At 53.6% G+C, this 26,354-nt stretch overlaps 1 protein-coding gene across 2 annotated transcripts; it reads left to right on the top strand.

Annotated features, from left to right (window-relative positions):
• The first annotated feature begins 259 nt into the window (after positions 1–259).
• Positions 260–24,082, top strand: WNT9B (Wnt family member 9B). Of its 2 annotated transcripts, XR_012328395.1 has the most exons (5): positions 260–448; positions 17,238–17,494; positions 19,126–19,391; positions 20,268–21,926; positions 22,668–24,082. XR_012328395.1 is itself a non-coding variant. In XM_033848177.2 (4 exons), the coding sequence occupies exons 1-4, from the start codon at positions 369–371 to the stop codon at positions 20,739–20,741; spliced, it is 1,077 nt and encodes a 358-aa protein (XP_033704068.1). In that variant the 5' UTR covers positions 260–368; the 3' UTR covers positions 20,742–24,082. The 2 variants fall into 2 exon arrangements, 1 of the variants encoding a protein (XP_033704068.1); XM_033848177.2 differs by having other exon boundaries at positions 20,268–24,082.
• The last annotated feature ends 2,272 nt before the right edge of the window (positions 24,083–26,354 follow it).

The raw sequence follows: 26,354 nt of genomic DNA, 5'->3' as shown, positions 1-26,354 counted from the left end.
ACTCCCTGGTCCCCGGCTCGTACCCCCATCTTCGCCTCTCCAGGCGCGGGACCTTCACGTTCAGCCGCCGCGTCTCCAGGCCCGCACAGCGTCAGGTGAGCTCTCACCTGGGGAGGGTGGGCGCGGGAGCTGGGGGCGGGGCGGGGGCGGACCCGGGGCGGTGGCCCCACCCGCGACGGGGCGGGGCAAGCCGGCGGGGCCAATGAGGCGGGGGGCTCGCCGCCTGCGGGGGTGCGCAGCCAGCGCCGCTCCTGTCCGCCCGCCCGCTCCGCCCCTCCGGGGTTTAAAGCCCCGCGGGCGGCTGGTGGCGGCGCTGCTAGCGCGGAGCGGCGCGAGGAGATGCGACAGGGCGCCGCGCCGCCGGCATCATGCGCCCCCCGCCCGCGCTGGCCCTGGCCGCGCTCTGCCTGCTGGCGCTGCCCGCCGCCGCCGCCGCCGCCTACTTCGGGTCAGTGCCCGCCGCGCCCCGGCCCGCCTGCCTTCCCCTCCTCCCGCTGCAGCGAGGCCAACTTTTCCCTTCCGCTGGCCCTGGCCCCGGCGGGATCTCGAACTCAGACCTTAGCCCCGGTGATACCCAGCCCCATCTCGGGGTCGGAGTTCGCGCCCAGAACTCCTTCTCTGGCTTCCCCGACTCGGACCCGGATCCCACCTTCTAGCGTCCGAGCTCTGGTCCCCTTCACCGCCGCTCTTCTCACCCCGTCCTGTCCGAGACCTCATCCCGCCTACTCGGCCGGGTCTCAGACCCCCACCCAAGCTCCCGGACTCTGCAGGCGTTTCGCACCTTGTCCCCGTCCTCCCCGGGGCTCCCTGTCCCTGCCTGTCCAAGGCGTCCCTCCCGCGCTCGGATGCCCTCTCGGATCCTCACTCGGTGCCCTGTCCGCCCCCATCCTGGGCTCTGTCCAGCCACCCGTCCTTGCCTGGGGCTCCCTCCCGACCCTCTGCCTTCGCCCCGCAGAGCGGAGACCCGGAGGACTGGCTGGCTGGGTGGGGTGGGTTTTTACCGAGGCTGGGGGAGGGGATCGCGCTGATCCAAGAGGGATGGGGGAACCTGCGGACCGTGGGGAGTGTCAGCTGGAGAGCGGGAGGGAACCGTCTGTGGGGGAAACCCAACCAAATCTCAGACCTGGCGTCGGGTGACTTCTCAGGAGAATGACGAAGAGAGTAAGAGGGGAGGCGGTATACATGATTGGAAAAGGAGGGTCAGAGTTGGGGGTGACAACTGGGGAGAGAATGGGTGGGAGTGGGCAGTGTTTGGAGAGCAAGTTACAGGGCAATTGTCCCTCCTTCTCTGACCCTGAATTGCAGGGACTTGGGGTGGGAGATGGGGTCGTGGGTGTGAAGGGACTTTCCTGACCTCCACCCAAAGCCTGTTCTAAATATATACAGTCTCTTACTTTAAATCATGGCACTTTTTGTGATCCTCACCCCAAATCAAGATGAGGTTTACAGTCTGACCCCAGCAAAGGCAAAAACAAACAAACAAAAACCAAAAAACAAAAACCACCAAGCAAGTGACCTGCCAGAGACTGCTCTTAAGGACCTGGCGGGGGGGGGGGGGGCGAATAAGGGTCTGAGAGGGTCTGAGAGGTCCTGCACAGGCTGGAATAAGGGCTGTGGGCTAATTTCCAGGTCATGACCCCTAGTTAAAACATGCCTTGGCTGTGGGCAGTGGCCGCTCCTGAAATATATAGCGGGTGGCATCAGCCCAGACCCTAGCTCAGGGCTCAGCTTGCTGGTGACTTGGGAAGATCACTTAGTCTCTGGCCTCATTGTTCCCTTTTGTACAGAGAAGGGGCTAAACTTGATATGACTGAGCCTCTCTATCCACTTCAAGAGCACTGTGCATTCATGTTCGTTTCCCAATGATTTCAGTCTTGAAAAGGCACTGCTCCTGCCTCAGCAGACAGGATAAAATGGTTATAGGGCACAGACTCTGGGCTCAATCCCCAATCCATCTGCTTGCTAGCTGTGTGCTCTTGGCCAAGTCACTTAACCTTTCTGTACTTCAGTTTCTTATCCTTAAAATGAGAATAATAGTGCTTATTTCATATGAGGATCATGTGAGTTAGTACATGTAAAGCACTTAGAACAGGGTCTGGCACATAGTAAATGCTCAACTAATGTTACTAATTATTAAGGAGATACAGTGTCTTGATATTCCAGCCCCAGCAGGGGTTTCTGAGCTGGAATGGAGAGTGGGGGCAGGAGAGGGGTGTGGACAAATGGTGCCTGCATCCTCTTGGATATCAGCTCATTTTCACAATCCTTGTGTTTGCTTGGGTTTAGAGGTTGAGGATGGGGCAAGGGCCAGATGAGATGGGAGGAGAGGGGCTCCAGGAAGCTGGAACCACCCAGCCTGGTGTGGTTGGAAGGGAAAGGAGTTTGTGGCAGTGCACAGGTTTAGAATTTGAGGACCGTGAGCAAGGGGGCAGTCTTGGAAATGAAAAGGGAGATGGTGGATCAGGCATGGGTTGGGGCTGAGAGGGAACCTCTTCCAAGTCGTGAGCCCCCCTGGACAGAGCTGGCAAAACACTCTCAAGCCACCACCACCCCAGTCTGGGGAGGAGGAAAAATGTTCAGAGAATAAGCTAAAACTGGGGTTTTGTGCTGTTGTGTTTGGTCTCAGAGAACAGACAGGATGCAGCCCGAATTCTCACTGAGGAAGCCCTTTCATGACTCAGTTAGGCCAGGTTTTCCATCGTACTATCCGAATTCGCTCTCTGGAAGGAATCTATAACACTGTAGTGAGAATGTGAGGCAATGTGCTTCTCCCCCCTCTAGGTCATTTGCATCTGAAGTCTCATTTCTGATTATAAGATCAAGTGTTTTGGCATCCTGATAAAAGAAAATTCAGACATCAGGAGAGCAGGTGAGGCCAATCTTCTTGGGGTTTTTAAGATCATAGAATCAGGCTTTAGAGTTGGAAGTGACCCCCAAAGTTTCTCTGGTCTAACTCCCTGCTTCAAGCAGGTCATGTATTATTATTCCTATTTTTCAGATGAAGGAACCGTCATCCCCAAATCAGTGAGCCAGCAACTGCTTCTGGTGCTTTTGCTTGAGCCTAGCACCTAATTCTGGTGATGCCGATAATAACGTAACTAGTATTGCAGTTTACAGATAATTTTCTTGTTCAGCCCCTCTGCCATCTGATCCTCAGACCCATTCTTGAGGTATACAGGATGGGTGTAAATAGTTCCCAAAAGGAAACTGAGGATGAGAAAGTTTCAGTGACTCACGCTATGTCGCACAGCAAGCTAGTGGGAGAGGCAGGATAGAAACCAGGTCCCGCCGCCAATCTGGACTCTTTGTTCTACAGAGAGTATTAGCCACTAGAGCTAATACTGTGTGGTCACCCAGGAGAGCTGCAGCTGCAAAGGAGCTGCAGAGGGTGAGGAGGTAGAGGGTTGCCCCCGCCCCTACTTGGTTAAATCTGTCAGATTCTTGGCTGTAGTGGGATGGGTGAGGTCACAGCATTCTCCTCTGTCCTCAGCAGTGAGATAGGATGCACTGAGCCCTGCTCGGGTATCAGGTGGGCTCCCAGAGGATGGCACGATGACAGTGGGATGGAAGGTGGACCAGGTTTGTCCTGGCTCTGGACCACTCTCAGCGTTGTCCACGATCGAGTCACTTGCCTTCAAGGTCTTTAGCATCTGGAGGTCCTAATGTTCCCTAACCAGCTGGTCCTGGCTTGGAAGTCTAGGATTACTCACGAGCTCACGTCTTGGCTCAAATGGCTTGGGAATTCTGCAAATCTTAAGTTCTGTGGTGTTTTATAAATGAACACTCACTGTATTATGTGATGAGCTGGGTATATGTTAGGCCTTGTCAAAAGTCATCTCAGTGAATTTTGTATCTAGAAATAGTTCCTGCGGATGCAGCTTTTAAAATCGTAGTTGACTTTGATGGTGCTTTTTAAATGTGTGACTTCTGCCCTGTTTGGGTTTCTTTCCTATCTAGGGATGGTACAGATCCGTTTATGAAAGCACAGGCTTTTGAGTCATCTAGAAATTAGTTTGAATCCTGGTTTTGCCTCTTGCTAGCTGTGTGACTCCAGGCACATGTCTTAACCTGTCTGAGCTTTGGGTGATGATAATACCCATCCTAAAGGCTGGTGTGAGGCTTAATTCAGACAACGAATGAAAGGGCCTGGTAGGGTGCCTGGCACATACTAAGTGCTCAGTACAGGCTCACTCTTGGTGGTTGCTAGGGTTCTAACCATCTTCTTGGGTTGTGGAAGTGTCATCATTGTGAAGAAGCAAAACAAAACCTTAATTTTTTTTTCCAAATCAACATTACATGCAATAAAATGCATGTATTCTAAGTGCACGGTTTGGGTTTTTTTTTGCGGTACGCGCGGCTCTCACTGTTGCGGCCTCTCCCATTACGGAGCACAGGCTCTGGACGCTCAGGCTCAGCGGCCATGGCTCACGGGCCCAGCCGCTCCACGGCACGTGGGACCCTCCCAGATCGGGGCACGAACCCATGTCCCCTGCATCGGCAGGTGGACTCTCAACCACTGCGCCACCAGGGAAGCCCCCACGGCTTGGGTTTTAACAAATGTATACCCTGTGTAACCACCACCACAATTGCTGTATGGAACAGTGCCATCATCCCAAAGGATCCCTTGTGCTCCTTTGCAGTCAGCACTCTTCCACCAGCTGCCCCCGTCACCACTTCCCCACTTTCTGTCACTTTAGTTTTGCCCATTGTAGAGTTTCATATAAATGGAATCATATGGTATATAGCCTTTTGTGTATGAATTCTTTTGCTCAAAATAATTTTTTGAGATTCATCCATGTTGCTGCATGTATCGGTAGCACATTCCTTTTTTCCTGCTGAGTAGTATTCCACTGCATGGATGTACTGCAATTTGTTTATTCATTCACCAGTTGATAGACATCTGGATCGTTTCCAGTTTGGGGCTATTCCAAATAAAGCTGCTATGAACATTCATGTACATCCCTTTTTGTGGACATATGTTTTTATTTCTCTTGAATACATATCTAGGACTGGATATTTGGATCATATGGTCATTTGAATGTCTTTTTCATTGGGTTATTTGTCTTATTGAGTTGTAAGAGTTCTTTACATGTTTTGGATATAAGTCCTTTGTCAGAAAGTATTGGCAGTATTTTTTCCCTGTCTGTAGCTTGCCTTTTCATTTTCTTATTGTTATCTTATGAAGAACAGAAGACTTTATTGTGATGAAGTACAACTTTTGAACTTTTTCTTGTATGGTTTGTGCTTTTTGTGTGTCTCATCCAAGAAATCTCTGCCTATTAGAGGCTGCAAAGATTTCCTCCTACGTGTTCTTCTAGAAACTTCCTAGTTTTAGCTTTTACACTCGGATCTATGATTCTTTTGGGGTTAATATTTGTGGATGGTGTGAGGTAAATGTTGAAGTTTATTGTTTTCCATGTAGATATCCACTTGTTCCAGCACCATTTGTCAAGAAGATGATCCTTTTTTCATCGTCATCTTTGTTGCAAATTAATTGACCCAATATATGAGGGCTTATTTCTGGACTCTCTATTCTATTCCATAAGTGTATCTTTAGGCCAATGCCACAGTCTTGATTACTGTAGCTGTATGGTAAGTCTTGAAACCAAGTAGTATAAGTTCTCTCCTTTTTCAAAATTGTTTTGGCTACTCTAGATCCTTTGTATTTCCACATAAATTTTAGTATCAACTTGTCAATATCTGCAGGAAGGACTGCTGGGATTTTGACTGGGATTGCATTGCATCTATAAATCAACTTATAGATGATTGGCATTCTAACAATATTGAGTCTTCAGGTTTATAAACTGCCCATATCTCTCTTTGGGGGGCTTTTAAGATTTCTTTCAGCAGTGTTTTGTAATTTTCAGTGTATAGGTCTTGCAAACATTTAAAAAATTATTCCTAAGTGTTTTATGTATTTGGATGTTTTTTTAAAAACAGTTTTAGGAATTCACTGGGACCTGAGAAAAACACGGTTGGAGCGAAGAAAGGGTAAAAGAAATTTTACTGCTTTGGGGTGGTAGATTGCAAGCCAAACATCACTGATAAGAATCATTGTATTGGGGGAAGGAATTTAGGCTAGCTTGTCTCTGGGCTCAGCTGTAACCCATGAGGAGCTGGGCTCTAGAGCTGGGGTCAAACCAGCCTCCTCAGTGGCCGGTGGTGGAGTTTCTGAGGCTGAGTGGGGAGGAAACAGAGGAGAGAGAAGCAAGGGGTCTGGGGGACACCTGGGCTGGAATCTCCTAAGGAAGAGAGGTCCTGGTGCCTTTAGGCTTGTGTGCTCAGGTAGAAGTTGGGCTCAGGAGGAGGTGGGCCAGGTGCTGTGAGGGAGACCCTCACCCTGGCATCAGCCTGAGCAGGATGGGAGCCAGCCTAATGCCCTGCTATAGTGTAAGGAGCGCTAGACTTGTAATCACACAGATCGAGTTCAAATCCTCCAGCCAACCACTTACTAGTTGTGACCCAGAGCAAGTCAGTTAACTGCTCTGACCTCAGTTTTCCCATCTATAAAATGGGCTTATCCTTACCTTGTAGGGTCGTTATGAGGGTTTTATGTATATAAAAGTGCTGAAATGCTCTCCACATGTATGGAGTCCAGGAAATCTAGTGGCCCGTCTTAGAGCATCCCAGGTTAAGGAGTATCTTTTTGACATCTGTTCCTTCCTCTCTTCATCTTTATCCAGTCGTTATATAATTTGAATCCTTCCTATATGCAGCCCTTTATGTGCATAATCTCATTTAACCATTGTGACATCCCAGGAGGTAAATGCTGGTGGAATTATCCTCATTTACAGGTGAGTGGGGGTGTGGGGGGAAGCTCAGAGAGGCCAAGTGCCTTGCCCACAGTCACAGAGCCAGTGGCGGGCAGCACCTAGATTTGAATTCTAGTCTGTCAGAACCCGGAGCCAACCTCTTCAACCCTGCCTCCTGCTCCTGTTGACTACCAGCTGAGGCCTGCCTTCCCCTGGGCAGCTCTGACCCTCTGAGCCCTCCACCCCGTAGCCTACATCTCTCACTTGGCGTACGTCGTAGGTATCTCTCGCACTGCATGTCTTCAACTCTTGGTTTGTTACCTAATTTTTTATGTGCTCACGTCTCCGATTCGTGCATAGAGCCCTTTAAGTGGAAGTCTTGGGGCCCTGTTGTTGGTTGACTCCACCCACGGTCCCTAGCATTGCTTCCTGGTCCACAGTGAGTGTCAGGGTGGGCAGTCCCCTCTCCCTTTTGCTGACCCTTCCTTGTCCCCAGAACCTCCCTCTCTGCCCCATCATGTTTGCTCTTTCTGCATGGCCCTCTCAGGCACATGCTGCTTGGCCACGACCCGGCCTCTGTCAGCATAGGAGTGGGAAGCAAAGCAGAGAGCAGGACTAGCCCCCATCAGACTCTGGAAGTCAACCACACCTGGCCTTCCATGGGAATCCTGGGGGCAGCAGAGATGAACTGGGGGTGGGGCAGACACCTCAAGCCCAGACCCTCTCACTGGAGAGACTGAAGAGAGAGGGTGAAGAGTCTCAAAGAGTCAAGAGAAAATCAAACCACCATGTTCAGTCTGTCTTGGAAATTCCAAAGAGACTAGTTTTAGGGCAAGAGCAGAGAAGGTCTGCTTTCCCCATAGTGACAATCCCTTTGAGGCCAGATGTGTTTCAGATTTCAGGAGTTTTCAAATTTTAGCAAGATAATACAATACGCATACCACGTATAACATCATATCCCTAGCAAGGTATTGGGCGGCCCCCAGTAATCGGACACGATTATTTTTGCAGGAAAAACATCTATGTGTTGGGATAAATATAGACCATAAATATTCTCACTTAGGTTCAGGTCAAGTCTTGCTGCCATACGAGTTCGCCACAGCTGTACCCCAAAATTGTAGTTGTCGGAGATTTCTGGAGTCCAGAATCTTGGATAAAATTTTGTGAACCTGTCACGTGTCATCGCGAGAGGTTGGGTACATTGAGTTTTAAAGAAAGACCTGGACCGAGTTCTCACTGTGTATCAGAGGGAGGCTCTGGCTGCCCAAGCACAGCTTATCCCCGGAAACCGGGGTTCAGAGCGAAGCAGCCTGGCTCTCCCTGTCCGCATAGGGGCTAAGCTGGTCAGAGGAGTCAGGGTCTGACTGACCGAGCCCAGACTGCCCTGAGATCTGGGTCGGTCCAGATCCCAGTTTGAGGGCTGGGGCAGGCATGGCCACAGGGAAGCTTCTCCAGAGCCACGCCCCTCCAGAGCCACGCCCCTCCAGAGCCACGCCCCTCCAGAGCCACACCCCTCCAGAGCCACGCCCTTCCAGAGCCTTCGAGGCTTGAGCTTGGGAAGGTTTGGTGGTGAGGTTGGGGGATATTAGGTAACCCCTGCAGCCTGGGAGTGAGACGGCAGGGAGGCCAGTGGTTTAGACCTGGGAGTGGAGGGGACTGAGGGAGAGCCTGGAGCTATACTCTGCCTGGCAGTTAACACCTGAGAGATGTATGCAGTCAGCAGGTGCCTGGGTTGGGGATGGGGGTGCCTCAGGGGATGAGAAACCAGGACCTCTGCCAAGGGGGTTACGGCCTATTTGGAGAGACTGTCTATACAGCCCTGAGGAGGAAGAAAATAAGTGAGCCGTGCAGAACTAATGGTACTACATCCGAAAAACTGGGAGAAGACAAAGAAGTTGGATGGTTAGAGTGGGATGGGGCTGGCAAGTAAGGAGGACTTCCTGGAAGAGGCAGACAAGCATCTTAGGCTACTAGAGCTGAATAGGGCCTCAGGATCACCTTTCCCATTCCCTGCATTTTTGAGTCAAGTGTTGAAAAAGGCTGTGGTTATAAGAGTCCAGGGGATCCACGAGGGCTTTTAGACCGGGAAAGGCAACCCAGGTAGCAATTACAGCATGAAGAAAGGCATGGAGGTTGGACTGAGTTAGCCATGGCAGGAAGACAAGGAAGAGCATGGCCTGGCATGAGGGGAGGGGCCCTTTGATCCAACCCTGGTTGGCTCTGCATCCAGGAGATTCCAAGGTGGGAAGTTGTCCTGGTCCTGCTCTGGAGGACCCTGCTGTATTCTCAGGGAAGCCATTTATAACTCCATCTATACCCTGGGGCTGTCCTGACCACTCGGGCCCTCACTAGGCATACTCAGGGAGTGGCTCCTTGACCAGGCTGGAGGTTCCTGCTATCCTTAGGGCTGAGGGGAGGGGTGTGGAGGGGCATGAGCCATCCCTGGGACCTGCAGGAGGACAAATGGAATCTGCAGCATGGGACATCTCCTCCAAGAGCATATGTAAACAGTGGAATTGTCCACATCACAGGGTGATCACACACAAGGCATTCACCAGGGGCCAGGCCCTCCCAGGGCCCACAGCCCAGCCTGAGCCTGCCTGTCCACAGGGGTAAGGGTGACCACCCAAGAGACTGCCAAGCTGGTTAGTTGGTCAACTTACCATGGTTAAAAAAACTTGGCCAGGGCTTCCCTGGTGGCACAGTGGTTGAGAGTCCACCTGCCGATGCAGGGGACACGGGTTCGTGCCCCGGTCCAGGAAGATCCCACATGCTGCGGAGTGGCTGGGCCCATGAGCCCTGTGCGTCCAGACCCTGTGCTCCGCAATGGGAGAGGCCACAACAGTGAGAGGCCCGCGTACCGCTAAAAAAAAAAAAAAAAAAAAACTTGGCCAAAGTTGGCCAGCCCATGAGCCAGGATCCCATGGTCGGGGCAGAGCTGGGTGTGGGTGTTGGCTGCCCCAAGATGATACGGCCTCAGCGACTACTTGCCTTTCCCTGCCGTCCCCATGCTGTGTCCCCTAAACGACTCCTCCCCTGGGTCAGGGCTGGGCCTGTGAACCCAAGAAGCTGGGGAAGCTTATCTTAAGGCTTCCAGCCCCCCTCCTCTCCTCCCCTTCCTTTCCTCACCCCAGACTTCCCCTTTCTCTCTTCTCTTCTCTTCTCTTCTCTTCTCTTCTCTGATCCCACACTCTCTCCTTTGAGCTTCCTCTGTCTAGCAAAGTATGTTCTCAGGTACTGGCATTGTTATATCAGACTCTCACACTTCAATATGAGTTGGCAGCCCACTGCTCCAAGCTTTATTTCTGACTCTTGGCTGAAAAGAAACTGAGTTTTAGACCAGGGTCCTCTCTCCTTTCAGCTGCTCAGGGGGCCAGAGGAGTCCTGACCAGCCTTCCTTCCCTTCAATCCTACCAGCCTTGCGTTCCGATCACCGTAGACATTTACCATGGTGAAGGCTGCTTTTGCTTCCCTGAAGTGTTACATTAAAACTGAAAGCAGAGACCGCCAATCTTGATGGAAGCAATCGGGAGACCGGGGGTGCAGCCCCAGCCCTGCCACTAATTCAGTGGATCATCTTGGACAAGAATCTTACATGAACTTCCAGGGCACCAGACAGATCAAAGCAGAGACTTGCATACTTGGCAAACCTCTTGCCTTCCTGCCTGCACTGCAGAAGCCTCTGGGGTACCTCCCAGAAGCCATCAGGGCAAAACTTCTGGACTGGGTGATCCTGAAGGGTTTCCCCAGCCCTAGAATATGATGATTCAAGTGGTGTACATTTGGACCCAGCCAGGGAAGTGGGGGAGATGCTTATCATCCCAGACTTGTGAAGGGGAGGGCTTCCTTTGCACAGGAGTGACTTTGGTACCCTCCATGGTCACTGTGCCACCTGATCCATCCATGCCAGCGACAGACTTCCCCTCCTCAGCTTCAGCCTGAGCCTGAGCGGAGTGGCAGGAAGACAGGAGGAGGAAGGGGGAAGCATTTCCTCCACAGATGTTGCACCAGCCAGGCTCTAAATACCCGAGATTGTTGAGATGCAAAGCAAGCCTGTTGGGCGGCCTGCTTGCTGCCCACTTAGCTCCTGCGCACCCGTCTCCACGATGCCATCCTCAGCAGGCAGCCCAGTGGGCGGCTGCAAAACAGGAAGTGGAGCTGTTCTGGGAGAGATAAAGCCCACAGCTGGGCCAGTCTCTTTTCTCTCTGAGCCAGGGGTGGGCTGGTGGGGGGCGGGGAGGTGTGCTGATTCAGTCCTCAAGGTGGGTTCTGAGGCTAAGAGGTGGGGAGGAAAGGAAGGCTGAGACCCGGACAGGGATGTAGTGAGCAGTCTGGTTTGTTTTGGTCTTCTGTGGCCTGAAGCTGATGCTCAATATTGATATTTAAATAAAAGAGTGAGTGAAAGGATGGGGGAGGGGGAGTTGGAGGAAAAGTGGGAAACGGTACCTGCCAAATTTGCCATTAAGGCTGCTCAGTAAGGACATCCTCATGGAGGACGTATGAGGTGACAGTGAGTCTTGTCAAGGAGAGAGGAGTCTGAAGGATGGAGAGAGGGATGTGCTTCTCAGCAGAGTAAACCTCGGGGCCCCTCAGATGACGGGAGGAGGGGAGAGGAGCCAGGGGTGTGGAGGGGGCCCCCTGTCTGAAGAAGGACTGCCCGGAGCCATGTGCCCTCTTTTCCTGGGCCAGACACTGTCCTCACTAACTCTCCCCTGCTGGGAAGAGGTGGGGACTGGAGAGGGCAGGTGGGGGTGGGGAGTGTAAGTGTCAGTGTGAGTGTGAGTGTGTGTGTGTGTGGTGTGTGTGTGTGTGTAGGGGGATTTAGTGAGGGCGGGAGAGGTGGGCTGAGATATTTGAGATGAAAGCACAAAAGGTGCACTTACCATGCAAATGGCCCTGCAGCGGAGGAAGCCTGTTATCGGAGCATCTAATAGGGTTTTGCGGGGCCAAGGCCAATGCTCCAGGCAGGGCAAGGCTTTCCTGGTTCCCAGGTAGCTGCCTGCAGTTGGCACCAGCCCTGGTGCCAGGAACAGCTCCTGGTCCCTCCAGCTAAGTGTCCAGACAGGCTGGCATTACCTGGTGTCCTGGGAACCGCCAGTCTTGTCCTGTGCCACCACCTGCTCACCCACCCACATCCCAGGGGCGGTCTCCTCTGGAACCATCAGACCCTCTCGAGCAGAAACAGGCATGGGGGTGGGGGTGGGAGAACAGAGCCTGGGCACCCCCAGGTGATGGGAAGTGCTCTACACCTGCCGAGCCTTCTCCAGAGAGCTCCCAAGAGCTTCCTTCAGCCACCTCTCTGCCCCGGGCCTCCCACTGCAGGTAGGAGGGGACTGGCTGAGGTCAGGGTCTTACCCAGATGGTGTTAGGAGATCTGATCCAGGTCCCTGAGCAGCTATTGTCCTCTGGGACTTGGGCTGGTTCAGAGCCTTCTCCTTCCCTGCCCCTTGGGGTCTGGGGAGAGTTTGCAGTGCTCTGAATCCAGCCAAGTTCCCTCCAGACTGTGAGCTCCTTGAGGTTATGAGTGTGTGTCCCAGCACCCAGCACAGCACCTGGCACGTAGTAGATGCTTAAGAATGACACTTACCTGGAGCTTACCGTGTGCCAGATACAGTTCTAAGAGCTCTACAGATGTTAATTCATTTAATCCTCACATAAGCATGTGAAATAGGTCCTGTGATTATCTGCGTTTCACAGATCAGGCACAGAGAGGTGAAGTGCCTTGCCCAAGGTAGAACAGCTAGGAAGAGGCGGAGGTGGGATTTGAACTGAGGCTCCAGTCATGCTCTCCCACTAGTCAAGGTGTATTTGTTAGATAGAGTGAGCTCAGGGGGTGAGTGGACATCCCTGGGGTCACCAGTGGGTGAGGGCAGACCTGGGACCAGACTACCCAGGCCAGAACAGCCTTGGGGGCCTGAGGTCCCCACACTCTAGCAAGTGCTGGGTGATCATTCCAGGGTGAACTCTAGTTCTGCTCAGGGGTTCGCTGGTCCCTGGTGTCCTGTTGACCATAGACCAAAGCAGTCTCCTGGGAGGCTTCCCCAAAGCCTGGGAGAACCTACTTTTGCTTCCTTCAAGGTCATCCCAGATGGGGCAGCTTTAGCCAAAACTGGATGGTGGGAGCCTTGCGCAGGGTGAAAGAAGGCATGGGCGGGGAAGACCAGGCATGGACAGAGGGGGTCTGGGGGCGCGGGATGTGAGATGAAGTCCGGAGGGGCACCCTTGACTTTTCCCACTTTGGAGGGAGATGTGGTGGCCTGGGAAGTGGCTGGGGAGGCTCTGGGGTCAAAGCCAAAGGCATCTCATTGTGTGAAGGTGGGGGCTTCCAGTCTTATCGACCTGACCACCAAGGGCCATGGGCTGAGGGTGCAAAGGACAGAGGGGCACAGGCTGGGGGCAAAGAAGGGAGGTGAACGGAGACGGTCACGTGGGGTGGTTGCTTTCCTAATGGGACAAAAGAGGCTGGAAGTCAACCTGGGAGAGCCCGACAGGAAACAGGAACTGGGGAGACAGACCAGCTGGGCCAAAGCAGGTGCAACTGATGGGGAAGGGTTGGTCCCAGGTGGCTCAGGGGCACTTGAGTCAGGCAGGAGCCTGCAGGTGCTCTTATCCCTCAGCCCAGAAGGGTAATCAGCAAGTTTACAGGTTATTTGTCCTCTGCTCTTCAGTCCAGAACAGCGCTCGCTTGCTTGACTGATAGCGTCCCACCTGACCATGGGGAGGTATCTTCATTAAAACCCCAGATTTTGTCTGGATTACCTTAGGCTCAACAAAGTTCACTCGATCTTCTCTGGTTGTACCTCTTACCCTCAAGATGCAACTAACATGTAGAGATTTTTGCAGAAGGGCTTGGTGGGTGGGGTTCTCAGGCTTGGAGTGCCAGATAGAATGATTTCTTCAATGGGAACAGATCATGCCCACGGACCCCGGAACAGATTGGAACCTGCAACACCTAGAATTCTTCTGAGGTCCAAGAAGAAACCGTCTCTAGCAGATGCCACGGCAGCCACAGGGCATGTGCCAGAGCATTCACTAGCACTGTTTAAGGAAATCAGTTGAGGTATTTTCTAAGGTTGATGTCCTGCCACTATTTCTTCAAAGAAAAAATGGTCCCAGAGTGCAACATAGAAAACAAATGAAAGGGAAACTGGGTCCTGGTATGTCTCTCGGTTGTCTTCCTAGGTCCTATGGGGGCCCCTGAGGCAGTGTGAGGGGGCCTTTTTGGAGAGCAGCCCTGGGCAGACCAGGGCCCAGTATGGCCTGAAGCTCCTGTGCGGTTGGCTGCCTTTCCTGACCATTAATCGCTACTAAGTGTCATTACTGCTAATAAAATTAACCGACTTTATACTGGACTCCTGGGGCCATCAATCACAGGGTCTATTACACGAAATTAAAAAAACAGTGGCCTGTTGATGGGAGGAAAATGTGTTTGCCGAGCCTGGCTCACAAGTGCAGCGTAGGGTGTGCTGGTACTCCACAGCTGTCAGAAGGTGGTGACCAGGGACGGCACCCTTAGTTAGACAAACTGACTCTCAGCCTTGACATTGTTCTACAGATAGGAGTGTCTCAAGTAAGAACAGAGATGACCACAGGGAGACTCTGGGGCCAGGGGCTGAAAAGCTCCCCCAATTCTCCCTCCCATTTTCACCTCTGTTCCTCTCTATGGGTTTGGTTCACTCTTTTTCTCTCTCTTTGGACCAGCTTTCTATCTCTTGAGTTACAAGCCCAAAGAAAGAGAAAACAACTGTATGCTGTCTTAAGTCAAAGAAAGAGAGAGAGCAAATGTATGCTCTCTTAAGTCAAATTCCAAATTCCCAGAGAAAGAACTGATTGGCCCAGCCTGGGTCATGTGATCCTCAGTGGTCCAATCAGCAGGCCAGAGCAGCAAGATCATATGGTATAAAATGGCCGACAGGGTAACCATGTAGATAGAAGGAACAGGTAGGCAGCCAACCCAACAGGTGTCTGAAAGAGTAATTTAAAGGGCTTAGTAGTAAGCACTCAGAATGTGGTAGCTAAGGGAGTTCCCTGATGGTCCAGTGGTTAAGACTTGGCACTTTCACTGTTGGGCCTGGGTTCAATCCCTGGTCAGGGGATTAAGACCCCACAAGCCACATGGCATGGCCAAAAAAAACCCCGTGGTAGATAATATTATATAATAGAATATAAATTATACATTATATATTATATAATATAGCTATAATGATATAAAAATAATAGCTATTGTTCTTGTAATGGAATTTGATCCTTGAAGGATCTGCTGTCCTGTTGGCCAAAATTCCCGTCATTCCCTGCTCGTTCTCTCATCTGTTAATCACTACTACAAGGGAAACACAAGAACTGCATGAACAGAAGTTGCCCCTCACACCAGTCCCTGGTGTGGGGAGGAAGACATTTGAGGGGCTAGATGGCTGCTGCACCCTTTGCTCCTGCAGCCCCCAAGCTGCCCTCCACACCGGAAGTCAGTCAGGGTGGGGTCTCCTGGGCTGGAGTTGACATTGGGTTCTGCTCTGGACCTGCCAAGGGTCAAGCTCTAAGGGTTTCCTGCCAGACTGCAGGGAGGGGTTTGGGTGTAGACCTGGTGGACTGGAAATTTACCCATTTGCCCCCAGATTAATGATTAACGGGTCCCTGCCCTCACCCTGTCTGGGAGGGGAGCCCAGGGCCAGGCTGGGCCAGGAGGAGCCCGATAGCATCTGTCTCTGCTCGGGGGTTTCCGAGATTTGCTCCACACTGGGTTGGCTGCACCTGATGGATTTGGGATCTACGGGCACTTTCTGGGGGCAGCTGGGACCCGGCCAGGACCCACACCCTCCCTGGGGTGGACGGGGAAGGTGTGGCATCCAGCCAGATGTCCTGGCTGGGGCAGGTGGCTCCAAACAGGAGAGCCGCGCCCTTGGCCCTGTGGGATGTGCGCCTCTCTGACCACTCAGGGCTTGGCCACAGGGCTTGCCTTGGCTGGGGGCCCTTGAGCACTATGGGGTGCAGCCCAGACCTGGCCACACAAGTGACAAGGGCCCCATCCAAGCAGGAGCTTTAAGAGCCATCGCCTGGTTCCACCTTTGATCTTTTACCACGGCCACAAGGCCAGCAAATTCCAGAAAGGGGCTGCTTCCTCCAGCCTGGGCGCCAGAATGATGTGTATTTCACCCACTCCGAGGGCCGCCAGGGTACAGGACAGCATATATTTTGAACTGGGAGAAACATCTCATGGACCGCTTCTGGGCGGAGGGAGGGTGAGCTCTATTTGTAGTCCAGAGGGCATGGGTTCGATCCATGGTGGGGGAACTATGATGCCGCTGGGCACAGCCAAAAAAAAAAAAAAAAAAATCACTGTAGTCCGCACCTTGCTGCTGAGCTGCTATAAGACTCAAGTTAGTCACTGCCTCTTTGTAAAGCCTTTGTTTCCTTTTCTGTACAAAGGGAAGACTCTGCCCAGGTTAGAGAGTAAAACATCTAGCAAGAGGAAAGAGTTTTGAGAAACTCCAGCTAGCAGGAAAGTGAAACAGCAAGTCCCAGGCCCTGTGGTTAGTAACTTTTCAAATAATCCTCCCAGCAGCCCCAGGAGGTAGCGAGGATCACACTCTCCATTTTCCAGAGGAGAAAATCAGTGCTTCTAGGTTACACAGCTAGGAAGTGACGGGCCACTGGAACGTGGCAGCCTGACGTCAGCATCCGTGGACTTCAGATATAGTAGAGCAAAGAGTCTGGAGCTGGTGGCCTCATGAAAATATACTTCCTTCATCTTCATCCACCTGTCAGTCCATCCAGCCATCCTTCCTTCCTCCCTTCATCTCTCCATCCTTCCACCGTTCCATCCATTCAGGTATTCCCTAAGTATCTTTTTGTAACAGGCATGGAGTGGCCAGATGGTTAAAGATCTCTCTGGGGATTATGGAAACAAGTTAGGTTGGCATGGCATTACTTGGGCAACAACCTAATGTAAGGGAGAGAGGAATACCAGGGAAATTGGCTGGACGTCTTACTGTCGACATCCCTCTGCCTGCCCCTCTTAGGAACATACAAGCCAGGCAGCAGCCAATGCTATGTGCAATGTTTGATCCCCAAAGCTGCCCAGGGAATGTGGAAAATATACAGATTCCCAGGTCCTATTCCAGACCAAGAGAAGCAGAATTGCTAAGTATAGATCCTGGGCATCTGTATTTTTAATAAGCACCTCAGATGATTTTTCTGATTGGGCAAGTTTGGGGAATAAGGTGGGTAAGAAGAGCAGAGACTTTGGCTTCTGGAAAACTTGGGTTTGAGATCTTGCACTAGCTCTTGTTATAAGCACCTTGGTTTCCTGCTCTGTAAAATGGGGGCATGACCCCATGGGGCCAGCCTCTCTCCTAGAAGGGCGAATAGTGCAGCCCCCAGGAAGGCCCTTCCACTCACCTGCCCCACATTCTTAGAGACTGTCATCCTTCCTCCTCCCCTGTCACGACCCAAGGGTCACTGGTCTCCCTTCTCTCTTGCTCCCTCTAGCCTAACCGGGCGGGAGGTCCTGACACCCTTCCCGGGTCTGGGCACCGCCCCTGCCCCAGCACAGGGTGGGGCCCACCTGAAGCAGTGTGACCTCCTGAAGCTGTCCCGCCGGCAGAAGCAGCTCTGCCGGCGGGAGCCAGGCCTGGCTGAGACCCTGCAGGATGCCGCACACCTCAGCCTGCTCGAGTGCCAGTTCCAGTTCCGGCATGAGCGCTGGAACTGCAGCCTAGAGGGGAGGACGGGGCTGCTCAAGAGAGGTAGGGAGGTGGGCTGGGAGGAGGAGTGCTGCGGGGAGGAGGGCTGGGAGGGAGGAGGGCTGGGGGGAGGAGGGCTGGGGGAGGAGGGCTGGGAGGGAGGAGGGTTGGTGAGGAGGAGGATGCCTTTCCCACTCCAACATTCCCAAGACCACGTTGCCCTTACGAGCCCAGCACGGTCCTGAGTAAGAAGGGTCCTGGAGCTAATGAGCCCTAGCTTTTCCCTGTTTGGCGGGGGCAGGGGAGCAAGGAGGACACAAGAGAGGAGAGGAGGAGCACAACCCATTCCTGGAAGAGCCCACAGATGAGATGGGTGGTCCCCCAGTCCCTTCCCTCAGCCTCCATACACACACACACACACACACACACTCACACTCACACACACTCACACTCTCACACACTCACTCAAACACACACACTCACACTCACACTCACACACACTCACACTCTCACACACTCACTCACACACACACACTCACACTCACACACACTCACACTCACAAAGGTATGAGAGCAGATAAGGAGGGATGGCAGTTAATAGCTGGCCAAGTGACATGACACAGGCCAACAACAGACTTCATTTGTTCATTGACTCACCTGCTTCTTTGTTGATCATAAGCATCAGTCCATGCTTCCCTCCCTCCCTTCCATTCCCACGCTCCCTCCCTCCCTCCCTTCCATTCCCACGCTCCCTCCCTCCCTCCCTGCCCGCCCCATGTCTCCACTTGGCCATCATTTCACTAAGCATCTGGTGAGGCTCTCAGTGAGCCAGGCACTGTGCTGGATGCTGGAGATATGGAGCCGAGCAAGACCCCATCTTCCCTCAGAAAGCATTCAGCCCAAGTGGGGGAAAAGGTCATCCTGTGACTATCACCAAGCATCAATGGGCTTTTGACAAAAAAGGGAGCGATGGTGCATCAGAGCAGCCCACCCCCTTTCAGGCAACTGTTCCCCGTGGCTGGGAGCGTCTGGGCAGAACTGATGCCCCCCCCCACCTCAGTGTCACAAGCACCCCGGGTATATCAGAGAGCAGGTAGAAGGTAGTGAGCTCACGGGGAGGCCAGCTCTGGGCTGCACCCCATAGTGCAAGCGCTGTGATTGTCCTGGAAGTGGGTGGATGGTTGGTTTGGGACCAGTCAGGTGGGAGACCCGAGGTCACTCAGTCATTGGGTCTACTCCCCAGTAGGTAGCAGAGGGTGACATTGGGAGGCATCAGGAAGCATATTTCAGAGGATCAGGGGCTCAGAAACGGGGTGGTCCAACTTGCTCACACATCAGCTTGGAGTCAAGATCAATGGTTTAACCCCCTTCGCCACTCGCCAGATGCCCGTGTCACTTCTCTCTGCATCTGTGTTCTCACCTGTTTAGTAGAAGGAGAAGCCCCTGTCCTGCTGCCCTTAGAACCTGGGCACACACTCCCTTGGGAATTGGAAGTTCCATTTAAACAGCAACTTGCATGCTGAGTTTAAAGGGCAGGTGACAGGGAGGCTGCCCTGAGCTGTGCCCTCAGGTTCACAGGCCCTTCATCCTGCTCGCCACAGTGGCCCCACCACCCACTGTATCCTCAGAGGGCAGCAGACAGCCCCTGAACCCACTCTCCTCCTCCCTCCCGATCCTCCCGGGGCCCGGCCCAGGTTTCAAGGAGACGGCCTTCCTGTACGCGGTGTCCTCGGCCGCCCTCACGCACACTCTGGCCCGGGCCTGCAGCGCCGGGCGCATGGAGCGTTGCACCTGTGATGACTCTCCGGGCCTGGAGAGCCGGCAGGCCTGGCAGTGGGGCGTGTGCGGCGACAACCTCAAGTACAGCACCAAATTCCTGAACAACTTCCTGGGGCCCAAGAGAGGAAGCAAAGACCTGCGGGCACGGGTAGATGCCCACAACACCCACGTGGGCATCAAGGTGAGCACGTTCCCGGGTGACCCAAGCCCTTCCCGCCAGAGTGCAGGGCTGCGGAGCGAGGTCTCTAGGAGGCCATTATCCGCCCTGCCCCCAGCACACGCACAGAGCTGGCCCAGGATGAACCTCATCCTTGCAACCAACATTCCTTGGGCATCCATTCTGGACCATTACCAGGTACCAGGAAGTAGGGAAGGATCCTGGACATCACTGTCGGCTGGGCAGCAGGTGGGAGCTTGGCTCAGGATGGGGCCTTGGTGAGGCAGAAACGTGTTTGGAGAAGGGTCTCCATTCCAAGCACTGGCCTTCCTGGAGGTCCTAGAAGCCAAGGTAGTTTGAAAACTGACCTGGTACAACCCCTGTCCCTTCTCCATTTTACAGATGGGAAGACAGAGGAGGCCCAGAGAGGGGAAGGAACTTGGCTGAGGTCACACAGTAGTGGGAGGGCGGGAGGGTAAAAGCTATCTAGGTCTACTCGGACCAGAAAGCTGGGAGAGGCTAGGCCTCCATTTCTTTAAGAAATTGAGTTCTGTGTTCTGTTTCCTTATCACTGAGTTTGTGTAAACCAGGGCTGCTGTGTTCAGTTGTGCAAGCTGTCTGCTCCACAAGGACTTTGGGCCAGGGGAGGAGCTGGGGCTAACATCCGGCCCACACTGCTCTTACCAAGATGTGAGGACCGTCTCTGCCCAGAGGAAGGGGCGCCTAGAGCTAGTTTTCACTAAGGTGCCACGTGGGCCGGCTAGAGTCTTATCTGCGCCCCCCATGGGGACCTTCCCCTGTCTCTTTCCCATCCTCCTGTTGCTTCCCAGCCAGGGTTGGTGCTCTGGGGTCTGTGGGCCCGGGTCTCTGACCACGCCTCCCTTCCGCCTCTCCTCGCAGGCCGTGAAGAGTGGCCTCAGGACCACGTGTAAGTGCCACGGCGTGTCGGGCTCCTGCGCCGTGCGCACCTGCTGGAAGCAGCTCTCCCCGTTCCGCGAGACAGGCCAGGTGTTAAAGCTGCGCCACGACTCAGCCGTCAAGGTATCCAGCGCCACCAACGAGGCCTTGGGCCGCCTGGAGCTGTGGGCACCGGCCAGAGCAGGCAGCTCCACCAGGGGCCCGGCCCCACGGCCCGGGGACCTGGTCTACATGGAGGACTCACCCAGCTTCTGCCGGCCCAGCAAGTACTCGCCCGGCACAGCGGGCAGGGTGTGCTCCCGGGAGGCCAGCTGCAGCAGCCTGTGCTGCGGGCGGGGCTATGACACCCAGAGCCGCCTGGTGGCCTTCTCCTGCCACTGCCAGGTGCAGTGGTGTTGCTACGTGGAGTGCCAGCAGTGCGTGCAGGAGGAGCTTGTGTACACCTGTAAGCATTAGGCCCCCTGCCCAGTGTGGCAGCTGGACTCTGCCAGGACCTCGCATGGCACCGGGCCACCTCGAGGCCACCCAGATGTCCAGCCAGCCCCCCTGGGCAGGTGCACGCAGCGTGCATGCACTCACCCACGTGCATGCCAGTGCACATGTGTTCCTCTCCCCACTGGGCCCCATCAGCCTTCCCCTCCCTCGACTCGAAAGGTGGGAGCCCCACCCCTGAACCCAAGGGTCCCCAGCCTTGTTGAGGACTTGGAGCGGGAGGGCAGAGTGGGAAGGTTGTGGAGGGAAATAAGGGAGGCCAAGAGAAGGGCAGGACTGAGGTTTTGGAGAAGAGAGGGGGTGCATCCCGCCATCTCGATTCCTGGGATTAGTGGCCTAAAGCCAGCAAGATGTTGGGAGGTGAGCTTCTGGGCCAGGAAGGCTCAGGGAGGCAGGGTCAGTCAGAAGCAAAGGCCGGAGTCTGCCTGGGATGGGTCAGTCCAGCTGTAAGTGTGACCGGGGTCCACTTGTGCTGTGAGGCCCCAGTGCAGCTGGCATTCGTGATACACAAGACTTGGTTTATGAGTTCTGATTCGGTTACGTTTGTACACTCACAGCTACTCATCTAACTCAGATTTTTACCAGGGCTAGCGTTATAGGCGTGGGAAAGTCTTTGCTAAGCCTGGCGCCTTGGGGGACCCCTTCATTTACTAATGGTCCCCCACTTTGGCTCTTACCTGAGGAAGAGAAGTGACTGCTAATTCCCTCTGATGCTGTGGACCTTTCCATTGCTGCCTACTGAGGCCCTGAGAGGGAGGAGAGAGAGGATGGTACATACACACGGGTGCACACAGGCACCCCCCACACACATGCATGCACACCCCTTGGACCTGCCAGGCTGAGGGCTCTCATTCAGGGACACACACCTCTCTGGTTCAGGATCAAGACCTTGCAGGGGTCACTTTGCTGGAAGCTGTGTGCTTTCCCAGAGCAGAGCCCGATGCCAGCCGGGAGGAAGTGACCTCCTTCGGGACGCCCTTGGCTGCTTTGCTGGCCCTGCCGCGCCCTCTGTCAGCTTCGTTTCTCCCGGAACCCAGAGTTGCTGACCCTTTGCTGAGACAGGAAACTCTTCAGAATCAGCCGAATGCTGAGACACCATCTGTGCAAGGCCCAGGAGGAAGCCCCCGCGGCTCCCCGTGATTTCCAAGGGTGAGGAGAGGCTGCCCCGTCTTCGGTGAATCAGGCAGCCTCCGGAGGGATGCTGGAAGGATCTTTGGCAGCAGAGGCTCTGATGAGAAGCCAAATTGACCTGAGGCCCCTCCCGAGAGTGACTTTGCTGACCCAAGCAGCTGGCCCACATCTTGGCAGGAAGAGAAAAAGGACAGAGGGCTGTTTCCCTAGTTTCTTCCGCCCCCCAATCGCAAGGAGACTTTCTCTCTGCCAGCCCCCTCTATCCTCCTCCTCTGAGACCCCAACCCTGCCTCCACCCTGGCTCAGCCCTAGGCATAAGGCAGCAGGAAGAGGGCGCCCAGTCCACCAACATGCCGTCTGCATCCCAAGTCCATGGCTGGCAGTGTCGGGGTGGCAGGAAGATAAAGGGTAGCCTCTGAGGGACTGTGGCCACAGTTGGCCACTAACACTGACCAGGCCAAGGGCACGGGTCAGGCTCTGAGGGCCCCTCGGCCTGTGAGGTCTTCCCTGTGCAGCCATCTCCCCTCTTCTGCTTCCCTGTTCCCACCCCTTTCTCTTCCAATTGCCCCCAAAGGTCCACCTCAGCCCCGCTGGGGCCCCTGGGACCAGTGACCACGGACCTCTCCTTCTACAGCTTTAAGGGAAACACTCACAGGGTATTTTTTTTGTCTACCTCGCATATATAGTTTTTAGGGCAAAAGAGAATAATTTATATAGCTAAGAGATATGAGAAAATATTTATGTTATTTATATATGCAGCCGCTCTGGGGCTCGTGTATTCTGCTGGAAGCCGTCTATCTGGGGAGATGCAGCTGCCCTGACTGGGGCGCCCACGCAGCTGGACACCAGGTGGCCGGGGAGAAGGTCTTGTGGGCTCCGTGTCCCTTGACCGGGACTGTCCCAGAGCTCGTGAGCAGCATCCCCTCTGCACAAGAGCTCTGATGGGCTTGATCCGGACCGTCCTTGTAAAGTCGTTGTAAATTCTCTGCTCTTCTGGGTCCCAGGCCCCCTCTTCTGCTCTGGCCAAACTTGTCTTGCTCGTGGTAATAATGATGACAAGGACAACCACACTTTGCATTTGTAAAGCACTTTTGGTCTTTGGAAACACTTTTGTCCCTTTAATCTCACTTGATTTCCCCATTATCCCTGTGAGGTAGGGGTGGCTACGTAACTGTGCCCATTTTACAAGATGCGGCCCAGAGATGGAGGGCTGTGTTCAAAGTCACACTGAAGAGGTTCTTTCAGTGAATATTTATTGAACGTTAACCTGGGCCAGATTATGGGAGCTGACTTACCCAGAGCCTGGGAGCCCCAAGTCTGGATCCACCCCGAGTCCAAGAACCCAGGGATGCGGCTGCTTCCCTGGCTGTGTGCGACCCTGCCTTTTGGATCTCAGCAGCATGTCAGCATGTCCTGTGTCTCAGGGGCTGGGACTGCCTGAGAGGCCTGGAGAGATGAGGACCCCGTAGACGCCACTCCAGGGGCCCCACCCCTGGGCCCTCCCTCCTTCTGCCCACACTGCCTGAGAGGGCTGGGTTACGACACAGGGCCCCTGCCAGCCCACAGATGGGCTTTGTTTGCTCTCATCTGGGTTTTTCTTTTAAAAATGATTTGTCTTCAATTGGCTTTCTGGCTTCTCTTGTGAAATCAGCTGCACTGGCAAATTGGTCCTGCATTCCCACCTTGGCCGCAGTCAGCTAGAGAGAGGGACCCCTATCAGACAGGATGCACGGGGGCTCCCCAGTTTGCTAGGTACCTCCCACCTCACTTGTGCGTGCTGCCGCCTGGCTCTTGTGGGCACATCATGTCTGCCCCTGGTCCAGATAAGCCCAGCTTCCCTGGTGTCCTCCACTGGCTGACAGAGCGACAGAGACACCCATGCCAGCCCTGAAGATTATTTCTTGCTTCCCAGAATTTCCTTTCTCAACAACCATGAACTTCAAAAGCTTTTGTCTCAGCACATTTTAGAATCACAACCAGACCTATCGTATATTGAGCACCTGTTCTGTTCATCCGTTCAGTCAGCGATGGTTTAGGGAGCTCCTACTGAGGGCCAGCCACCACCCCAGGTGCTGGGGTGCAGCAGTGAAGGAGACCAAGTCCCTGCCTCGTGGGGCTGCCACTCTAGCGGGAGAGAGAGAGACAATAAACCAATAAACCACGTGTCAGCTATTTGTACCTATTTTGTCTCGCTTTATTGCAATAACTCTGCGTATTGGACACGACCATGCCCATCTCATGGTCAAGGAAACGGAGGCTATGAGGTGTGAAGGCTCCCGAATGCCACTGGCAAGCCTTGGTCTCAGGATTAGAACACAGAGCTGCTGGCCTCCGAAGTATGAGTTCTTGCCTCCCCTCAGAAGTATGTAGCACGGGGGTGGGTCATCCCATTCTATGGATTCTGGGGAAGCTGAGGCCCAGAGGAAAGAGGTGACCCACCCAAGGTTATATACCTGGTTGGACCAGGCCAGAGCCTGGGTCCCCTCCTGGAGGTGACAAGTAGTTTTAGTGCCCGCATGCTACGGCCAGCCATGCAGGTTGGGGTGGGCAAGTTAAGGCAGAGCAGGAGCCTTCAGGGACTTACGGTTCCGTAGGAGAAATGAGACACACGGCCGTGCAATGGCTCTGGTCATTTACTTGTCAGCCTCAGAGTCCCTCCCTGGCCACTGCCCTCCCAGCATGCTTTGGGAAGTGCAAGTGCATGTCCCCAACCAGCTGCTGCTCCTGGGGGTCTGATGGGGGTGGAGGCCTCTTTTGGGAGCAAAGGTCAGCAGAGAAGCCTTGTCCCTGCCCTGCCCTGGTTCTTCAGCCTGCTGGGATCCACACGGGGTCTCCGGGGAGGCAGGCAGAAGGAGATTCGCAGTCCAACCGTGAGGGCACCTGCATTTCCACCTGCGTGCCTGTTCTGACGTGTTCCTTCTACCCTGTGTTCCTGGGCCCGGAGACGGGCTGGTTCTGAGCAGTGACAGAGGTGCCACAAGGAGCATATATATATATATATATATATATATATATATATATATATATATATATATACCTATGTAGATGGGGCTGGGGAGAGAGAGAGGGAAATACATGTATATATTGTTGATCCATTTGTGAGAACACTGCAGACACAAATAATTTATCACCAATCTCCTAAAACCCAGAACATTCTCCAAAAGAATCACAAGGCTGTCATCACATCTGAGAGATTTAACATTGACACAATATTATCTACCACACACTCCTTATTCAAACTGCCCTAATTGTCCCTCAAAATATCCTTCAGAGCTTTTTTCCTGATCCAGGATCCACTCAAGAATCGGGCACTGAATGTGCTGTCATGTCTCTCTAGCCCCCTCTAATCTAGCAGAGTCTCCTTGCCTTCTTTGTTTTCACGACGTTGATGTTTTTGAAGAGTTCAGGCTGGCTGTGTTGTAGAATGTCTCTCAACTGAGATTTGTCTGATTGTTTCCTTATGATTAGATTTTGGTTAAACATTTTGGCAAGAGGTCTACTTGGTGGTGTGCACCGTTCTCTGTGCATGCTGTCAGGGGCCACCATTTGTCAACATTACTGGTGATGCTGAATTTCATCACTTGGTTTAGGTGGTTTCCCCCAGGTCTCTCCCATGTAAAGTTACCTTTTCCCCTTTGTGGTCCATGACTCATCTGTAGGGTGATGCTTGGAGACTCTGGGACCATCCTGTTGCCCAGCAACGCTTTACCCAGTAGTTTCAGCATCCATTGGTGATCCTTGTCCAAATCAATTGCAAATGGTGATTTTTTGATTCCATAATTCCTTGCCTATTTTTCAGTTGGTATTCTTCTGTAAAGAAGAGCTTTTCCTTCTCTGTTACCACCATACCATTCCTTTTAGTTTTCACCATCACCCTGCAGGGTAAGAATTGCCACCCCCATTCTACAGATGAGGAAATGGAGGTTCCAGGAGCTTGAAACATTCACTGAGTGGGTGGCAGAGCTGGGGTTCAAACTCAGGCCTTTTTCATGCCTGAGCTCATACCCACTGCCTTCTAGAATCTTCTCCAATTCCTGGGTTTCTTCTCTGATGACTTAGCTCTGAGCAGGGGGGAGAAGCCATGCCTTCTCCTGATGGAATTCCTGTAGCAGGCGGGGAAGGCGTTTAGAGTAGCACTCGTGGGGGGTCAGGAAGGGAGATTTCCATTCTTGCAATCATGAGACAGCCTTGCTCCAGCCTCCCTGACCCGCCTTCCACCTTAGAGGCTCAGCAGTGCCTCAGCCTCCCTCTTTGCTGCCCCTGTGGGCCCCTCACCCCTGCCAGCCCCGCTCTGTCCTTGCTGGGTTCCCGGAGCTGTGGACCATGACTGTGGTGACCCCAAGTCCTGCAGCTCCTCAGATGGGCCCAAGGTTGATGACTGCCCAATGACTCCTAAAGACACGTGGAATGATCCCCTACGTCCGATTTCCATTGGGGAGATATGGT

The sequence above is a fragment of the Tursiops truncatus genome, chromosome 20, assembly GCF_011762595.2.
Source record: "Tursiops truncatus isolate mTurTru1 chromosome 20, mTurTru1.mat.Y, whole genome shotgun sequence".
In the NCBI taxonomy this organism is placed as follows: domain Eukaryota; kingdom Metazoa; phylum Chordata; class Mammalia; order Artiodactyla; family Delphinidae; genus Tursiops; species Tursiops truncatus.
Note: the sequence above shows the minus strand (reverse complement) of the source record. Positions and strands in the feature narration are given on the sequence as shown.

Bases quoted from the DNA above. Each gene is read 5' to 3' on its own strand.
- WNT9B (XM_033848177.2), top strand. From the start codon at position 369: ATGCGCCCCCCGCCCGCGCTGGCCCTGGCCGCGCTCTGCCTGCTGGCG. The intron at 17,495-19,125 runs GTAGGGAGGTGG...GGCCCGGCCCAG, and splicing joins GACGGGGCTGCTCAAGAGAG to GTTTCAAGGAGACGGCCTTC. The intron at 19,392-20,267 runs GTGAGCACGTTC...CTCTCCTCGCAG, and splicing joins ACACCCACGTGGGCATCAAG to GCCGTGAAGAGTGGCCTCAG.